General features: G+C 43.4%; 1 protein-coding gene across 1 annotated transcript; it reads left to right on the top strand.

Annotated features, from left to right (window-relative positions):
* The first annotated feature begins 1,595 nt into the window (after positions 1-1,595).
* LOC129337851 (caspase-14-like) lies at positions 1,596-18,077 on the top strand. Its single transcript, XM_054991807.1, has 7 exons — positions 1,596-1,884; positions 3,268-3,311; positions 5,906-6,055; positions 9,468-9,696; positions 10,924-11,049; positions 15,027-15,136; positions 17,045-18,077. Exons 1-7 carry the CDS (start codon positions 1,623-1,625, stop codon positions 17,165-17,167), a joined length of 1,044 nt encoding a protein of 347 aa, XP_054847782.1. The 5' UTR covers positions 1,596-1,622; the 3' UTR covers positions 17,168-18,077.
* The last annotated feature ends 266 nt before the right edge of the window (positions 18,078-18,343 follow it).

Below are 18,343 nucleotides of genomic sequence, written 5' to 3'. Positions count from 1 at the left end.
GAAAGAAGTATGTGCTAGATCTGAGACAGAAAAATCTTCTGAAAGTCTTTGGGAAGACCAAACACAGAGAGAAAACAGGAAAAGACTTGGATCACACCAGAAAGCCAAACTATACTGGCACTTGAAAGGCGGGGGCGGGGGGGGGGGAGACTGCATGGTGCCTCTGCACTGCAGGCCCTATTAACATCAACCCTGAAGGCAATTGTTAAACAGCTAAATTCTCTTTTAAAATGGCCTTGGTGGCCACCAGTTCAACCCACAACCATCATAGCATGCATCGTGCCTCAGAGATAGTATAAGAAATGACTGCAATACAAAACTTGAACTTCCCCGGGGAAAGGGTGGGGGGGTTGAAAATGCACCATGAACCATGATCCTCTGGCACTGGCATTCAACATACAGCCATGGGCTGAATGCAACCCATCTGACCCCGGGGAGCAGCCCACCTGAGATTTTAGCAATTTCCCCAAGAATATTGGAGTAAAACAAGTTTGAAACACTGCAAACTGAGAATAGGGAAAACCTAAAAAGAGGATGATTGCAGCACTATGTCACATGAAATCTCCCTCCCCCCCCCCACCAAAAAAACCACTACAGTTTGGAAGCCAAAGTGGAGAAAAACCTTCAGTGTTGTCACTGAATCAAATTTTCTTGAACTACCTATATCTCTGGCAACAGTACATATTACTGGAGGCCACTGTCCTGAGGAAAATGGATTAATGGCATATACAGTTTGAATGTTTGAAGAGGAATTGGTATTGTCGAAGGCTTTCACGGCCGGAGAACGATGGCTGTTGTGGGTTTTCCGGGCTGTATTGCCGTGGTCTTGGCATTGTAGTTCCTGACTTTTCGCCAGCAGCTGTGGCTGGCATCTTCAGAGGTGTAGCACCAAAAGACAGAGATCTCTCAGAGATCTCTCACACTGAGAGATCTCTGTCTTTTGGTGCTACACCTCTGAAGATGCCAGCCACAGCTGCTGGCGAAACGTCAGGAACTACAATGCCAAGACCACGGCAATACAGCCCGGAAAACCCACAACAGCCATCAGGAATTGGTATTGTTGTGCCTTTGTCTTGTGTGGACAAAATCTATTTGTGGACAAAAGCTATTTGTCTTGTGTGGACAAAAACTGTGGTTTTGACAAAGGCTAAGCTCAAACGAGAAGCAACCTGGGGCTACCTGTAAGCCTATAACAGACGTTTAAAATGTATGGCACATTGTATTGAAGCTGGAACTCACAAGTTAAAGGCTATCTACAATCAACTTACTGTGTATTTTGCTATTCCTTATGTTTGGCCGTTTCAATATTGTATGTAAGAGTATTTGATATTTAATTGCATATCTTTTGTAAATGTGTTCACAGATAACCGTATTGTATGTTCTTATAGGATATATTATATGAAGTACTTTACATAAGGTATGATTAGCCTGTTTCCACAGTGGTATGTTTATATTATCTACCTGGAGGTTGGCAATCCTATTTGGATTTTGTTGAAAGTGCTCATACCAATCATGAAATATGTTTTTGTGACACACAGAAGCTTCCTGGGAAAGTGAAAGCTTGTCAGACCACAGACTCTAGGTAGGCATTAGAACCAAAGCAGTGATTTTTCCCAATAAAAATGCAACAGGAGAAATTCAAAGCTTGCTTGGATCAACTGACATCTTTAGAAATGAAGACACTGAAATTTTATCTAAAGCATAAACAGATGAATGTGAATATGCTGGAAAATGTAAACGCTTCTTTTGAACTGGCCGATCAATTGGTGCAGCATTTCACATCCAATGCTCAAGATGTACTCGTAGAAATATTTCGCAAATTGCCCCGCAATGACCTGGCTAATAAACTGCAGAAAGAGGACAGCATGAACACAGAGCTTCCAGGTAAGCAAACAAGAAACCAGCAGACAGGGATTTTAGAAGAAAATAGTATCTGTCAGGGCAAAGAAGACACGAGACCTGTTTCCTGTTCAGTTTTGTGCTTCCTCTTCTCTGAGCACTGTGACAACAGAGGGAAAACTGTAAAAGGCTTGTACTATCTATTATTATTATGGCTATTGTCTGAACACATGAGGGTTCTGTGATTTGATCTTTTTTTCTCTAAAAAATCAGCTGCAGCAAGAGATTCGTGTCCAAGTTGTAGCTTTGGGCAACAGAGGCTGCTTCCACACACGTTGGATTGTCCACTTTCAATACTCTTTAGTGAACATTTGGAACTGCTTTTCCATGTGTGGAACAAAAAATCCACTTCCAAAGGATTGCTAAAATGCATTGAAAGTGCATTATTCAACGTGTGTGGAAATGGCCAGGGTATCGTTTCCTCTGCATCATTTTTGTGATTGAAACAAGCCCCACCCCACTAGGGTTACTTTTAATCTAAACAGGGAAAAAACCTTGGGCATCTTCCTTTTTTTGTACCAGGGCTGTAGTTTGGGGGCTGGCTTCAAAAAGGAAAACTAAGTAGGCAGAAAGAGTTAGTGCTCAGTATTGTAGGCCCAGTCTGAATCACTCCCATAGCCGTTTTTTAAAAACCAAAGAATATAATACAAGATCTGATTATAAAACCCCAGCGCAATGTGTTTGAAGAAAAAGATGGATCAGCCACATTACTTTTTGTGCCCATTTGCACCTATTGTTCTATATTCAAAATCAGGTGCCACTATGACTCTCTTCCCTTTCCAGAATAAGAAAAGGAGATCTGTAATAGCCTATAATGCCTAGGAAAATGGTCTAAAAATGACTTTTTTGAAGCAACCAATTCTATAGAATTTATTAGGCTGTAATATGTTGGGGATGAATTAGGGTCTTATTGTTACCTGGAAACTTTTCATTATGTATTGAAAGGAGCCTTGAGCCATGGGGCAGGATATAAATGTTTTAATAAATAAAACAAGCCATCTATGGCTTAAAACAAGCATAGAAAGTGTTACAAATAATACAACTATTAATATGACATTTAAAGGAGCATAATGAGACCTGCAAGGAGTCATTTTGAAACAAGAGCTGTAAAGAAACTGTTGAACAAACATAGCAACTCAGCCATATTGTTAAGTTGCAGAGAAAAAAACACTGTCACAATTAAATGGGGGCAGGGTTTATTGGAGAACCTATAATGAACAGGAGAAGCAATCTGGTATTTACCCAGTCTTGACTGTCTAGATCCAGAAAGGATGCATAGGCAGCTGCTTGAATTGATGTTTTCAAAGTAAACTCATATGTAACATCTGAATTGTGCTTTACCTTTTGGGGGAAAAATTACATACATAGAAGGGAAGAAGAACAAAAGGAAGGCTGAAAACAGAACTGATTTGGTAAGTCAGAAACGTTTTTTTGATTTTCCACAATGAGAAAAGAATTCTCAGTATCTCTGTCAAAGATCAGACGTTCTGTTTATCCACTTTTCAGAGAGTACCCAGCCCTTAGGCAGACCCTTCAGAACCTAACCACTAGGCTGCTCCAAATTTCAGAGTTAAGATTTCCAGATCCTGGTTGGGAAATTCCTGGAGATTTGGGGGTAGGGCTGGAGTTGTGCAGTTTGGGGAGGAGGGGGACTTCAACAGGGTATGATGCCATAGAGTCCACTGTCCAAAGCAGCCATTTTCTCCAGAGGAACTAATCTTTATGATCTGGAGATCTATTGCCATTCTGGGAGATCTCCAGACACGGCCTGTAGGTTGGCAACATTATTCAGAATGCTTGGTTGTTCACAGAGCCATGTCACAGAGATCATGTCACCTGAAGCTTCACTGGATGCCAATTTGTTTCTAGTCTGAATTCAAAGTACTACTTACAAGAGTTGCGAACCTCCAGGTGGGGCTTGAGGATCATCCAGAATTACAACTGATCACCAGACTTCTGTTGTGAATCAGCTCGACCTCATGTGCAGCAGCCTCAACCTCACACCGTGCTGCTTGCCCCAGAGTCTTCCTTGGAGGACAAGAAGCTGGAAGAGCCAGCAGGGTCTACAATAGAACCAGCCGTAGCACCAGAAGAAACCCAGGAGGAGCTGCCAGGGACCTCAGGGGAGGCTGTTGTAAACAAAGACTCCCACAGAGCAAAGGAGAAACCTGGGCCTCGCAAGCCAGCCGAGAAAAGACAGAATAAGGCAAAGGCAGCTGTGTGGGAAAGACGGAGGAGTGCTCTCTTGCAGGCACAGCACAGGGCAAGATGGACTTCTGAGAATGAGGCAAGGCTATCCGAGGAAGATAGCCTTGTTAGAGCAGCGTATAAAGGGAAGCAAATTCGTTCGCCACTCCCTGCGACCAGCAGCTCTGTGCTTGGAAGCTATGGACCTGACCTTGCCTAGTACAGTGCTCTGCCTGGAATTGATTACTGGACTCTGACCTCGGCCAGAGTCTTGGGACTCTCTCTCCTGCCTGCTCCCCTATCTAACTGATTTATTGGCTCTGACCCTTAGCTGGACTCCTGGACTTGCTCTTGCCTGCTCCTCTATCTGACTGAGGTTCTGGCAACTGACCTCGGAGTGGCTTGGGAACTCTCAGTAAAACTGCACCTAGGAGAATCCACCTGCACTACCAGTGGGCCACCCACCTGCCTTGGTGCCCGGGACTACAGAAATCAGTTCCCCTAGAGAAAATTGATGCTTTGGCTTAGTGACCTCTATGGCATTGTACCCCACTGAGGTCCCACCCTTCCCCAGAAGGAAGGTTTGGTGACTACAGAAGACATTGTGTTTTACCCAAACATCCAGAGCCTAAAAGGATACTTGCACAAGAGGTAGAAAAGAAGTGCATTAATAATATTAAAAATTGCACTTTTGCTGGGAATGGGGGTCTGGGGTATTTTTCTACTGGGCACATGCCTACCTATGGTGAGATAGATGTGCTGTTGATTAACTGGAAGGGTATCAGTTGTCAGGTCAGGCTTATCTCTCCATAACACTTAAAATACCTCCTTGGAGCATTTTTTTTTGCGGGGGAAGGGAAATCATGGGTTTTTTATTAAATTCTACACACATTTAATGTTCTTGGGTAAAAAATAGCAAAAATAATTGATGGTGGGGTACCCCATATAGCTTTTGTGTACAGAAAGTAAACTGTAAGTGGCAAGTGGCTCATATGGAGAAACTGTACTAATGTGGAAGTGAAAATATCCTAAGAGGAAAAAGTTGTAGATCCACTTCTTTCTGCATTATGCCAAAAAAAGTGCAACCAGGGTAGGCCTTTACCCCAGACCATAAACTGTTAGGGATATCATTCCCCTGGTTGGGGGATTCCTCACTCCCACCTTCTGCCCCCCACTACCACTTACCCGACCAGCGGCGGAAGAGCTGGGGAATGGGCCTCCCAGGTGCAGTACTGGAGCTAGTGTAACAATATCACTGATGTCATCATCCAGCCCCAGGAGTGCTCCCGTGCTTCGCAGTGGGCTGATTTGGGCACTAATGGGGCCTATTTGCGGCCCAAATTGACCCGCTGCAAAGCACTTGCTCCCCAGCCTTGTGCAATGACCTCACTTTCCAGAACTGACACCACCGTACCGGTGTAGGGCCATGTGCACACAAAACCTGCACACAATCAACATCCCAACAGTTCTGGGAAGGTAAGCATTGGGTGTCCCCGTCTCCTGCCAGGAGGGTAAGGGGACCTGGCAGCCCTGTGAACTGTTATGATCATTTACTTTTATTTTAGTGTTATTTTGCTTTTAATTTATTCTTTCCACTCTTGTTACCTTTAGTGTTGCTTTGTACCATTGTTTAGCTTTTAGCCACTTAAAAAAATCATTATAAGCTTCTCTGGAAACGTTAGACTGAAGGTGCAGAATATAAATATTTTAAATAAACAAATAGGTAGCTATAATTCTATAATTACTAAGATATAAAAATCTGACTATGGACTGACTGCATACATGAATTTTATCTTAATGTAATATTTTGGATTACCAGGATCGCTATGACATGAGCAACAAACGTATTGCTTTCATGATGTGTGTGACAGAAGACAGGTTGGGTGCGGGAAATGATATTATGGTAGTGAGAGAAATGGCTGCAAAGTTTGGCTTCACTCTAGAAGAATGCATAAATCCTACTGGAGATGTAAGTATTTAAAATATGGATTTAACAAGGGAGTTTGAAATTAAACGTTGTGGTGAACTTTCTATATGAAGGCATCAGAGGGCATCTCAATTAAGTATGCTTCCTCAGAGCTACCAAACATTATGGCTGCCAAAAAAATAGGGAAGTGTTAAGATACCACAGAGTTATATAGCTATATTTTGTCCTGGATTTTAAAAAAAAATTTTAGACTATTTTTCTACCAAATTAATTTAATTGTTGATTGAAATTTGGAAATAAAACTCTTCCAATGGTATAAAGCAGACGAATGCACTGGCTCTCTAATACAATGTTATATTTTGTTGCCTCATCTCAATCTGGAGTCATTCTCCCTCTCCTTACTCTCTCTCTTGATTACGAGACTTTAATTTGTTGACATTTGCAAGCTTTAAGAGCTGTGCATTTTCCAACTGCAGTACTTGTGCTTAGAAACTCAGATTTGTTCAGGGTGTACATTTGCATATAATGAAGCTGGTAAATATGTTTGGTGCCTTATTCATGCAAAATGGTGAAGCATGGATCAAGAGGATCACAAGTAAACCCCAACTTCAGACATAAGACGTGCCTGAAGAAAGGAGCTCTGACTGCTGAAAGCTTACACTCTGGAAATCTCTAAGGTGCCACTTAAGGTTGCTGGTCCTCAGATGGGGACAGGGGATTCCCCCACTCCAGCCGCCCCATCCACCATCACCTGGCTGGTGGGGGGGAGGCATGGGAACGGGAATCCCAGATCTTGCTCCTGGTTCAGCGTGATAATGGCACTTCCGGGAGTGACGTCATCACACAGGCCAAGGGAGCGCTCCTGTACTTTGCACTGGGATAATTTGGGCCCAAAACAGGCCTGGTGCGAAGCATCAGAGCACTCCTGCAGCCTGTGCGATGATGTCACCGCCAGAAGGGACATCATTGTGTTAGAGCTGCGAGCACACAAGCATTTTACGCACTCACAAAGAATTTCTAGAATTGAGTACCAGGTCCCCCCTCCTGTCGGGAGGGTAAGGGGACCTGGCAATCCTAGTACCACTGTATTCAAATCCTGGTATTTTACAAGACAGATCTTATTAAAAATTAAGTCTCTAAGGAGAAGAAAGAGGGATGGAAGCCATCTGGGTCCTGTGTAGAAAACAATGAAGCCTCAGAAGGAACCTCAAGAGAGCTGCAGCCTCTGAAGAGGAAGTGTGAGAAACTTGCCAAAGACTTGTTGGTCTTTGTTGGTTCCCACTTCAAATTGTGTTGTCCAAATTGGACTTTTGTACTTCCCATCCCTTATTTGTTGAATTAAATCCTACTTGTATTTTAAGTTCTGCTTGTGACCAAAGGGTCTGAGAATTGTTTTCGCTTTTCTCTTTTTTAGCCTACTGGTGACCCCCCCCCACCCCCATTAGGAAGTGGAGGACCATAGCCTGGAGGCACCACTGCTTTCTTTTTTGTCAAGCTGCTCCTTTGCAAGCAAGTCAAGCCTCTCCCTTACCAGATTGCCTCAATAGTTTTGCTTGATGTTTGAATGAAAAAGCTTTATTGACTAGCTTTGTGCCTGAACAGTCACTGTTTCTGCAGGTTTCTTTCATAAGTGGCTTCATAAGCTACATAGATATGGGCAAGTTGTGCCTTGGTATATAAAACTATAGCATCTTACGAGTTTCTCTACACAAGACACCTTACACGAGGATGCTCAAGTGACTTACTTTCTGTGTAGTCTTATATTCAAGTGTACTCTGTCTGTCTCCCTAGCAGTGCATGTGTATTCACAATGGGAGAACCAGTATAAGATCTTTCACTTGAGCATTCCTCATGTAAGATGTCTTGTGTATACAAGTAGGATCAAGTGAAAGATCTTACACTTGTTCTCCCATTGTGGATACACATGCACTGCTAGGGAGACAGAGTACACTTGAATATAAGACTACACAGTAAGTAAGTCACTTGAGCATCTCCGTGTAAGATGTCTTGTAGAGAGACTCTTTGTTACAATATCTGGAAGCTTTTCTATCTGCAGAGTTGACAGGCAGAACCCTCTTCATCACCAAAGGCAAGTATCATTCAGGCTCATGGTTTGGTCATTCAAGCGATCAGGCACTGATTACTTGCAGTTCTCACTCCTCTCCACCTGCCACCATTTATATGACTTACAGTGCATGCAGGGGGGAAAACCGTATCATTCCCAGACAGTTTGAGAACAAACATGCATAAATTGTGTCAAATCCTTGGCCCTTAATGAATGCAGAGAACCCTAACCCATGAGGGTTACAGGGAGAGTAACAGTGCTACGTCACATATTAGCAAAGCATCTGATGAAGAGTGCTGTGGCTCTTGAAGGCTTATGCTACAATAAAGTTGGTTAGTTTTAAAGGTGCTACTGGACTCTTTGCTATTTTGCTATACAGACTAAGGGCAAATCCACACTCACTCATCTTCCGCTTATCTTGCGCTGTCGTGGCAATCGCCTTTATTCCGCTACCAGGCTGTGAATCCTCACATCCACCCTTCCGGTGCGTCTTCATGGCGCAATCAGTTCTCCACACGCCACCGAGTACAGTGTTACCGTGGGCGGTTCCATCCTCTGCCGTCAGAATTGACGGCGCACGTCACTTCCCTTTTTTTTTAAAAAAAAGGGGTCAATTATCGGTATACCGATATCTTGAATTTGTTTCCCGCACCTGCTGTTCACTGGAGATGACCGTTGTTGGAAATACAGGATTGCTCAGCTTAGCACCTTGCACTCTTGAAAATTGGGGAACTCAATAGGGAAACGGTCCCCGTGCGACATGCGCATGCTCCAGTGACCGTTTCTTTTCCTGCGCAAACCGCTGCTCACTAGGGTTGGTTTACCAGTATACCGACCATTATGCACTGTTTAAAAAAAAGGGAAGAAAACGGATTTCCGCGAGTATCACGTGGTTTGGAGGGAAGGCGCAATAGTGGTGTGGTGATGGCGGGGCACACGTGGAATGGGAAAGCGTGTGAGTATCTGCGTGAATAGCGCGCTGCTTGCGAAAAAGCCACGGAATCAAATAGATAGTGTGGATTCGGCCTAACACGGCTAACTCCTCTGGATCTAAGTCACATATTGTGAGACATTCATGTTTTATGTACTTTATGAATGTGGCATGGCAGTCAGCATCTGAGAAGGCAGTGGTGAGGAGCTGTGGAAAAACGGCAAGAGGAAGCGCATATAAAATTGGCTAGTTTTTTTTTCTTTTGCATAATAAAAAATGTGCAATATAGGAAAATAGTCTGACAAACCTTCGACTGGGCTAACTGAAACAGATTCCAAACCAGTGGTGACCAAGCATATATAGTTATCTCTATTTAATCTTCAGTTGTTATCTTCTTGCTATTGACAAATATATTTTGAAAACTCATTGTAATTGTGATGTTTTGGTTTTTCTAACAGAAGATAACAGAAAGTGTAATAGAATTCCGGGACAGTATCAATAAATTCGCTGAAGATGTTAGCTGTTGCCTTGTTGTCCTTATGTCCCATGGAAATGGAAGTGGGCAGATTTTGGGGAGAGACATGAAACCAGTCAGTGTTGAAAAAATATTTGAATATTTCAACAACATAGAATGCCCAAAGCTCCAGAAAAAGCCTAAAATATTTATAATTCAAGCCTGCAGAGGAAGTAAGTAGAACACTAACTTGTTTGCATGAATCCAAACTTTAATAATAATTTCTTTTGGCACTGTCCTGTTCCAGTAATAAAGACATGGTGCCAGTTAAAGTTGCCAACTCTGGCATGGAAGATTTACAGGTGGTTCCTAGGAAGGGCAGAGTTTGGGGAGGAAGATCAGTATCAGTGGATGCCATATAGGGTCCACATGAAAAGAAGAAAAAAGGTGTCAGCTCCCCTCCACCTCCCCAGGTAGGTAAGGGGACCTGCCTTAGTTCCTTCTTTTCATAAAAGCCACAGCTGGTGGAATTTTCCTTTCTTTGCATTTTTTAAAAAACTTATGTCATATGAGTATTTACTTGACATAGGTCCACAGAGTCAGTTTGATTGACACCTAGGTTGCCATGTCCTGTTACCCTCCCGCTGGGGAGGGGGACCAGCTCTCATCTTTCCCCCCTCCCCATACACAAATTGGTCTAGTGCGAAGTGTGGGAGTGCTCCCGGGGCCTGCACAATGACATCACTCCCAGGAGTGACATTGTTGCACCACACCAGGAACACACTCAGGAGGCCTGTTCCCCTGGCTTTCCCCTCCCCCCCACCAGCCAGGTGCCCGGTGGAGGGGACCAGAGGGTGGGAGCAGAAGATTCCCCCACCCCCTCCATGGGACCAGACAGTCCTCTTGACGTCAGTTGAATTCAGTGCTCAGTACTGCAAATTCATACAAGTCACCTAAAGAGCTAGTCTTAGCAAACATCTCTCATTCCCCGGCCCTTTTCACACTACTTACCTGCTCCCGGAACATTGCGAAACATCGCGCAAAAACCGTGGAAGATAGCGTCTTCTCGCAAGAGTTTTGCTCAACATCACGCAAAACTCTCACGAGAAGACACTATCTTCCGCAGTTTTTGTGTGATGTTTCGCAACATTCCGGGAGGAGGTAAGTAGTGTGAAAAGGGCCCCCAAGTCTGGAAAGTATGGTCTTTCGAAGAGGTAGAGCTACCATCATTTCCAGGTTCTCCCTGGAAATGACATCCTCATGCCTGCACCACTGCCCCCCCCCAACCCTCCTGCCATTTGTCAGGTTCAGCCCTACAACCTTAAATATAATAGAAGTCTGATATCAAACCTAGATAATGGGGTTTTCCACCCAAGATGCAGTCAGTGTCATCATAACTATGTACCATTTACATTTTTGGAAATGCATTATTTAAAATTATTGTTGTCTTGTAATAACAGAGGAAAGAGATTTTGGAGTCAAAGCAGACAGTGAGCCTATGGATGATAGTAATGATGATGACTTTGCAAGCTCAAGGAAGTTGCCCACCGCCAGTGATTACTATATCATTTACTCATCTCAGAAAGGTGAGAGTAAGCCAAATTACTTCTTGAAGGTGAATTCCTCATGCGGTCTGAACTCCAGTGATGTTCGCAGAATTAGAGCCATTGTAAAAAACAATTACCCATGTCCAGATACCCTTGTTTACAACTAACTTAACTCTCATTACTTTCAATGGGGCGTACGGTGAAAATTGATAAAACATTGGGAGATCCATGATCCTTCATAGCATCTTTTAAAGCTAAATTTTAAAAGTATGTAAAGTTGTAGAAGTTCTGGAACTTCTGAAGTCATGGGGTGAACAGATTTGGGGGAAGCGGAAATATATGCCAGCCATACTTAACTTTGTTATATAATCAAAATTTGTTTTACTGTTTTAAAACATAAAATACATCATTTATAACCCAATACAATTTTATATGATACCCTTTGGCATATTTATGAAATTTAAAAGTATAAACACTTTTCAGAGCAATGCTAAACAGAGTTACTCCAGTCTAAGCCCACTGACATCAGTGGGCTTAGAGTGGTATAACTCTGTTTAGGATTGCAGTTAGTTTTCTATAAGAAATATTACATGCAAGCTAGGGACCTGCAAAGACTTGCAGGGGACATCTCATTTTCCTCTCCCCTGTATTTCCTGTTACCCTTTCCTGAAAGCCCCTATAACCCCATAACTTTTTTCGTGCTTCCTTCTCTCCTTCCTGCCAGTGAACCTATATTCATCTGCCCCTGTCTTGAGCTTTCCTTCTTGCCCTCCTCCAGGAAGTCTCTACCTGGGAAAACTGTGGTCTAGTTATATAATGCCAGCTACTGGCCTAGGCCAGGTCCACTTGTATAGTAGGGAACTCACAGGGAGCACCTCAGTTTCCCCTATATCCCCTCCCCACACTATTTCCTCTTCCTTTCTCCTGGCAGCCAACATAGCCTCAGCTTTCTTTTCTCTCCTACCCACCCACCAAGCATTTATTAGCCCTTAGCTGCCCATAGTTTTCAACTACATTTATTATTTATTTACTTCATTTATACCCAGCCTACAATGGGGGCCCAAAGCAGCTCACATCATTCTCCTCTCCTCACAACTCTGTGAGGTATGTTAGGCTGAGAATGTGTAACCGGCTCAAAAGTCACCCAGTGAGCTTCTATAGGAGAGTGGGATTCGAACCTGGGTATCTCAGATCCTAGTCCAAAACTCTAACCATTATACAACAATGGCTTTTGTGGGGTGGCTGCTGTTGAACAGTAGCAAGCAGCTGGGCCTGGGTGAGTCATACAGGTCATGTGGTATCAAGTTACTCAGTGGTTGCTGCCAGGTGTGGCCCCAATTAATCTTCCCTCAAAGGCCAAAAGAACCCTAGAAAAGCCCCCCCCCCCCGCCCCCGGCCGCATTTTATTGACAGAAACTAAGGCTTAAAGGCTGGCAATACTATTGTGGTTGCCTACCAACAACTACTGAGGACATTTGTTTCTTAACACTACAGGTGCTGCTTCTATTATTAGGGGAGGGTTTAACCCCTCAGTATATGTTATTTTAGATTTCAATTTTCTGTGCAAACCTATGGCTTTTCTCAGGTTTGTAGAAAGATCTGTCTGTTCATGGCTGCTGCAGCCAGGGCCAGGACTCCCTGTTTAAACCTGCCAGCCTCTGGCCTGTCCTTGCATTGTGCATAAAAGGGAAAGGAAGTAGAGGGAGTAAGGATGGTCCTTTCCCCCCTATTTTTTACTAGTAAAAGTGGGAGACTGGACAGGTTGCTGGTTGCCAGTCTCCCTTTCTGACTAAAACCATTAACCCAGAGTTGAAAGAAAAAGATGGAGTGACAGGCAAAGCTGAACAAGAGGATCCGGTTGGTGTGCCCGCAAATAAAAAATCTGAACAGATCAGTCCTTCCATGTAGAATACTGATCTGGAAGGACTTAGGGGGTGCATGCCTGTGTGAGTGTGCAATGCACATGCCTGCTACCTCCCCAACATTTAACGCTGGGTTAACAGTTTTAATCAGAAAAGCCCCAAAAGCCAGAAGGCTTTCTGGGCAAGTTGAAATTCCTCCTGGTGTGCAACTCGACCCACTATCTTTGGAGGACTGGCACCATGGAACCCAAGTGAAGGACAACAGCAGCAGAAGGCCACCGAATGGGCATGAACCACTCCCACCTGCCTGGGACATCCTCAGTGCAGTTCTCCATTAATAACTGCTTTTTCTTTGCAATTTTCACCCTAATCTGCATAACATGAGCCTTTGCTGCAGCTGGAGGCTTGGAGGCTGAAGGCTATCCCTCCCTCCTCAAACCCATGTGTGCACGCCCGTGTGGTTGTTGACAGCCTTTCCTTGCATTGTGCTTAAAAACGCACAGAAAGGGATAGCGATGGCAACACTAGCACTGACAGCACTGTGCTGTCTGCTGCTCCCCTCCCCAGAGCAAAGCAAACCTTTTGCAATTCAGTCCCTATAAGCCACTGAATACCAATGCCAGTGCCTAGGAAGTGCTGAAATAAAAATGCACTCATGCCTCGCCCATCCTATTGCCACCAATAGAGTTAATGCTAAGGGCTCAGTCTCTGCCCTTTGGATAGAAATGGTTGCATGATGAGTTCAGACTTGCAATTAAGGAAAACAGGATGCTACCAGATGGCCCACCACTGCCTGCCCTGCCACTGTGCAGTAAGAAACTAAATGAAACATACAAACTCTTCAGCTGGGGGAGTCATTACAGCCTTGTTTCCTGAATATGTTCCACCATTCCATAAGTCACTCTAACAAGCTGAACCAGCAATTTCTGCATGTATTTTCAACTTGTTTTTCCCATTATGTACACCCGTACTAGCCACTATCCCACTGGTCTCCACAAAATGCTGCTCCTGGGGCATCAACACCCTGAGGGATGATATGACAAAGCCCCTTTTATTATAAGGGGGGAGCTCCCTGCATCAGCTGCCCAGTCTGAGGCATGCAAAGAACCCCAGAAAGGTTTTTAAAGGTTTTATTAGTTTATATTTCAAACAGAAAAGGTCAAAAGGTACAAAAAATAAGCCCTGTAACAGGCTGAAGAAAAATAAAAAAGAAAGAAAAACAGATGAAAAACTAATAAAGGTTTCCTAATGCTTGCTGGCTTTCCACAAACGATGCAAAACCGAATTATTCAAAAAGGCTTTTTACTCAGATAGAAGGGAAGTATTGTAGGGAAGGGGTCTCAATTGCGGGACCGTAGACTTCACCAGTATGTTGCCTTGCATATTATCTGTTGCTTTGAATATGTACTCCTATATACTACCTGTGCTTCAGGTTATCTAATGTCAGTCCTAGAATTGATTATGTTCTCTTTCAGCAGTTCTTCAACTCTGTATTGGATCCTTGCCAATGCTATGTCTTTATAAAATCCTATGACATTGTTTGTGGAAATGTCCTTGATATGATTATACTAATCTCACACTATGTAATGTGCCTTGAGTCTCAGTGAGAAAGGCGGACTATAAATGACACAAACAAACAAACAAACACTCTTGAACTGAACTGACTTTCATTAGAACAATCTGGTGTGGCCCATGGTTCCCCAGCAGGAAGCAAACATTCTACCACCAGCAACCAATCAACTAACTAGTACATGGATTTGCAGGCAGAGTTTTGAGTGGGTGGGTTTTATATGCCTCTTACAGGTTCCTTACTCAGGATTGGCTGCCAGTTTCCCTCCAAAATGGGCTAGGGCCAATCTCTTTCTCTGGAGTTTCATGTAGAAAGAAGACTAGTCCAAAAAACCCTTCATTCAGATAATACAAAAAAACAAATCCCGAGGCTTAGTAAGGCTACAGGTGCAGAAAACTTAGCAAAACCAGGAATATTATAATGAACATGTTGTTTCTAGGCCTTTAGTTCATAACAGATGAAAATTCAGCCCCCTCCCCCCCCCCATAGATAAAACCTGAAGAATAGTATAAAAATATATTTTGTTAATGTATAAAAATGGACCAAAATTGATGGACAAGCCCACTTAACTTTTTCATTTCCAGGATACATATCTCTTCGTTGCCAAGATACTGGATCACCAATGATCACAACCATGAAGAAAGTAATTTCAGAGCATGGCTTGGAGTGGCACATTGGCGATATTTTTACTAAGGTAAGGTTTGGGGGGTGTTTTGCTAAAGTAAGTTTGCTGTCTTGAGGACCCTATTTGGGTGGAAAGACGGCCTAGAAATATTTTAAATAAATAAATATGAGAAGCTTTCCTTTAAAACCATTTAATAGCATTTTGCAAATAATGGAAGGTTTATTCTCTACTGTTGTGGTAGAACACAGGGAGAGACACTGTCCTGCAGATATGGTGGACCAAGGCCATGAATTACTTAGTATATCCAATGCCTTGAATTGTGCTCAGTAACTGATGGGTAGCCAGTAGAGTTTCCAGGTCCCTATACCTTCCTGGTGGGAGGAGGGGGGACCTGGCACTTACCTCTTGTCAGCAGTGTGCTCCTCTTCACATGCGCCTTTGTGCACACACTGGTACCTACACAATGACATCAGTCCGGGAAGTTACATCTTCACGCTGGCCTCAGGAGCGGTCCCATGCTCAGTGTGGGGCCAATTGGCCCCAAACAAAGTATAAGAGCGCTCCCGCGGCTGGTACGACAATATCACTTCCAGGAGTGACATCATTGCGCTCCTTGGGAGCGCACACACCGCGCGTGCTCTTGAGGTACCTGCCAGTGCCAGGCAACTTTTGGGCACTTGCCACCTCCCACTGATCGCTGGCAGATCAGTGAGTAAGGGTGCAAACCCCTGGGAGTTTGTCTGCCACCAATGGGCACCTGGGAACCCTAGTACTCAGTGGAGTGACTGCAGAATAGGAGTAACATGCATGCTCTGCCTATCTCCTGATAACCAAGCTGCAACATTCTCACCAACTGGAGTTTATGAGTTGTCTTTAAGGGGAGACCTATATGCAGTGCATTACAGTAGTCTAGTCATGTTACCATGGCATGGATCCAGGTGTCCAGCAAGGTATGGGGCCATTTTCTGGGCTAGACAGAGATGGAAGAAAGCATTTTTGAAGCTGCTTTACCAGCAGCAGTGTTGGATCCCGTATGGTCTCTAGGTTTTTAAGTTAGCAAGGGTTAGGTGAACCCTATCGAAAGTGGGAAGCATAGTGTCCCGCAAGATCTCCACCTTCTCAATAAGCATCACTTCCATTTTGTCTGAATTCCATTTCAGTTTTTTCACTTTCAGATATTTGACCACAGCAATCAGGCAGTGGCTCAAGACCTCTACCACATCACCAGGAGATTTGGATAGAGAGAGACCATCCGTAAGGGGTTGTGTGTGCACAATATTAGCATCTATAGAGTGAGAAATCCAAAGTCCCCTGGGGGAGAGCTTGTGTTAATGTTCTTTATGAACTCTAGTCCAGCAGTTTCTCTGTTGAATTCCCCCTTTCAAGTTATTCTGTATGAGAATACAGATGGTTTCTTCTGTCCCGCTCGCTCTTTCTCCTTGACTCCCCTGTCCCCAGCATCCAAAGCCTCTTATGTCTCTATTTGGTGCTTTTATCACACCCCTCTCTCTTTTTCCTTCCTCTCCACTCTGTCCCCTTGTCTTTCCTAACTGCAGCTTAATCTTTGGCATCCCTTCCATGAGGTTATGTGGGACCAGCCAAGTCACCACCAGCTTGGCCCCACCTCAGCTTCAGGCTACAGCCAAGATAGGCAGGTGGGTCCCTGCTGCAGACAGTCAGCTACCTGCACTAGTCACTAGTTGCTGCTGTGACTACAACACATAGAGGGGATTTCTTCAAGGCAAGATCCCTGGCTCTTCTTTCTGCTCACCTCCAGGCCCATTTTCCCCAGCCAGGTAAGTGCCTATCAGGTCTACTTCTTACTTCTTCCACTGGTGCCTCGCTAGTCTGTAATTAAATTCTGACCAAACTGAACAACAGATCCTATCTGCAATCACCGTATTATGTACTGATGTTTTGAAATAAGTAGTCCTATTTTTCCTTATTTTTTTCTCTTGAAACCTTCATTTTTTTCAGGTGAACAGCAAATTGGTGGAACGAGACTTCAAAATGAAACATGAAGAAAATGCTGTGAAAGTAACCATGGTAATGGAGTCCACTCTTACCAAAGCTGTATACCTTGCATCACCTGATCAGTGAATAGATCCAGAGGAGTTAGCCGTGTAGCAAATAGTAAAAAGCTGTGGCTCTCGAAAGCTTATGCTACAATAAAGTTGGTTAGTCCTAAAGGTGCTACTGGACTCTTTGCTATTTTGATCAGTGAATAACATCCCTGAAAGCAATCTTCAAGTGCCTGAGGTAGTATATTGTGGCCTGAGGCAGACACTTTTAGCTAAATTCAGCGAATGAGAATAGCTTTGCAACACAGTTGTACTTTGCTCAGAATTCTGCTTTGTGCTTTGCTTAAAATGGAAAATCAAATGAGAGATGTTATGGTAGAAAGTTTTTTTTATTAGAAAATATTCAGTGGTTAAGGTAGGAGCCCACCTAAATTACCCAGCAATTAATCAGAATAGCGTGAACTGAAGGAGGCAATTGCGGCTTGGTGAAGGCCAAAATTGGCAAGTTCATGACCCTTTGACTCAGATGACTCTGGAAGACGAGTTTGGCTTAACATGGACAGTTATTGTGGTTTTAGCATCCTATAATTTCATTTAATAGAAAAGGCAATCAGTGCCACCAAACAGTTGCCACCCCTCTTAAATAAAATCACAAGTGTCTACAGTAATATAAGATTTGCATCACTTTATGGTGGGGCTGAGGCAGAGTGGCAAAGCATCTGCTTTGCAAGCAGAAGGTCGCCATTTCAATCCCTGGCATTGCATTTAGAAAGACAAGGTAGTAGGTGATACGGAAGACACAGGAGAGCCACCGCCAGTCACAGCAAGCAATACTGACATTGATAGATCATTAGTTTTATTCACTACAAGGCAGCTAAATTGCTAGAGAGAATCTTTTTTAGTACCTTAAGCTGAACTCTTTTAAGTTCTTAATTGCTGGTATAAAGTCTTAGTTTAGTCTGTTGGCTGATAACTGAGCCTTTAAACTACTAATGTCATCTTTTAGATTTTAATTTTAATTTTTATATTCTTTTTATAGCAAACTAGTTGCATTTTATAGCAATTCTTTAGCAAAAGTTCATAAAAACTGTTTTTGCAAGCAGTTACATTACAAGACATACTCTATTGCATGCTTTAATTGTTCAATAAAAATTAGTTAAGTCTTAGAGTGGAAACACACAAGACGAACTTCACATGAAGAGCACTTGATTGGTCCCGCAAGCTTCCCTGGGAATATTAGTAACTGGAGGAAAAC

The sequence above is a fragment of the Eublepharis macularius genome, chromosome 11 (assembly GCF_028583425.1).
Source record: "Eublepharis macularius isolate TG4126 chromosome 11, MPM_Emac_v1.0, whole genome shotgun sequence".
Lineage (NCBI taxonomy): Eukaryota > Metazoa > Chordata > Lepidosauria > Squamata > Eublepharidae > Eublepharis > Eublepharis macularius.
This window is presented reverse-complemented; position numbering and strand designations above follow the sequence as displayed.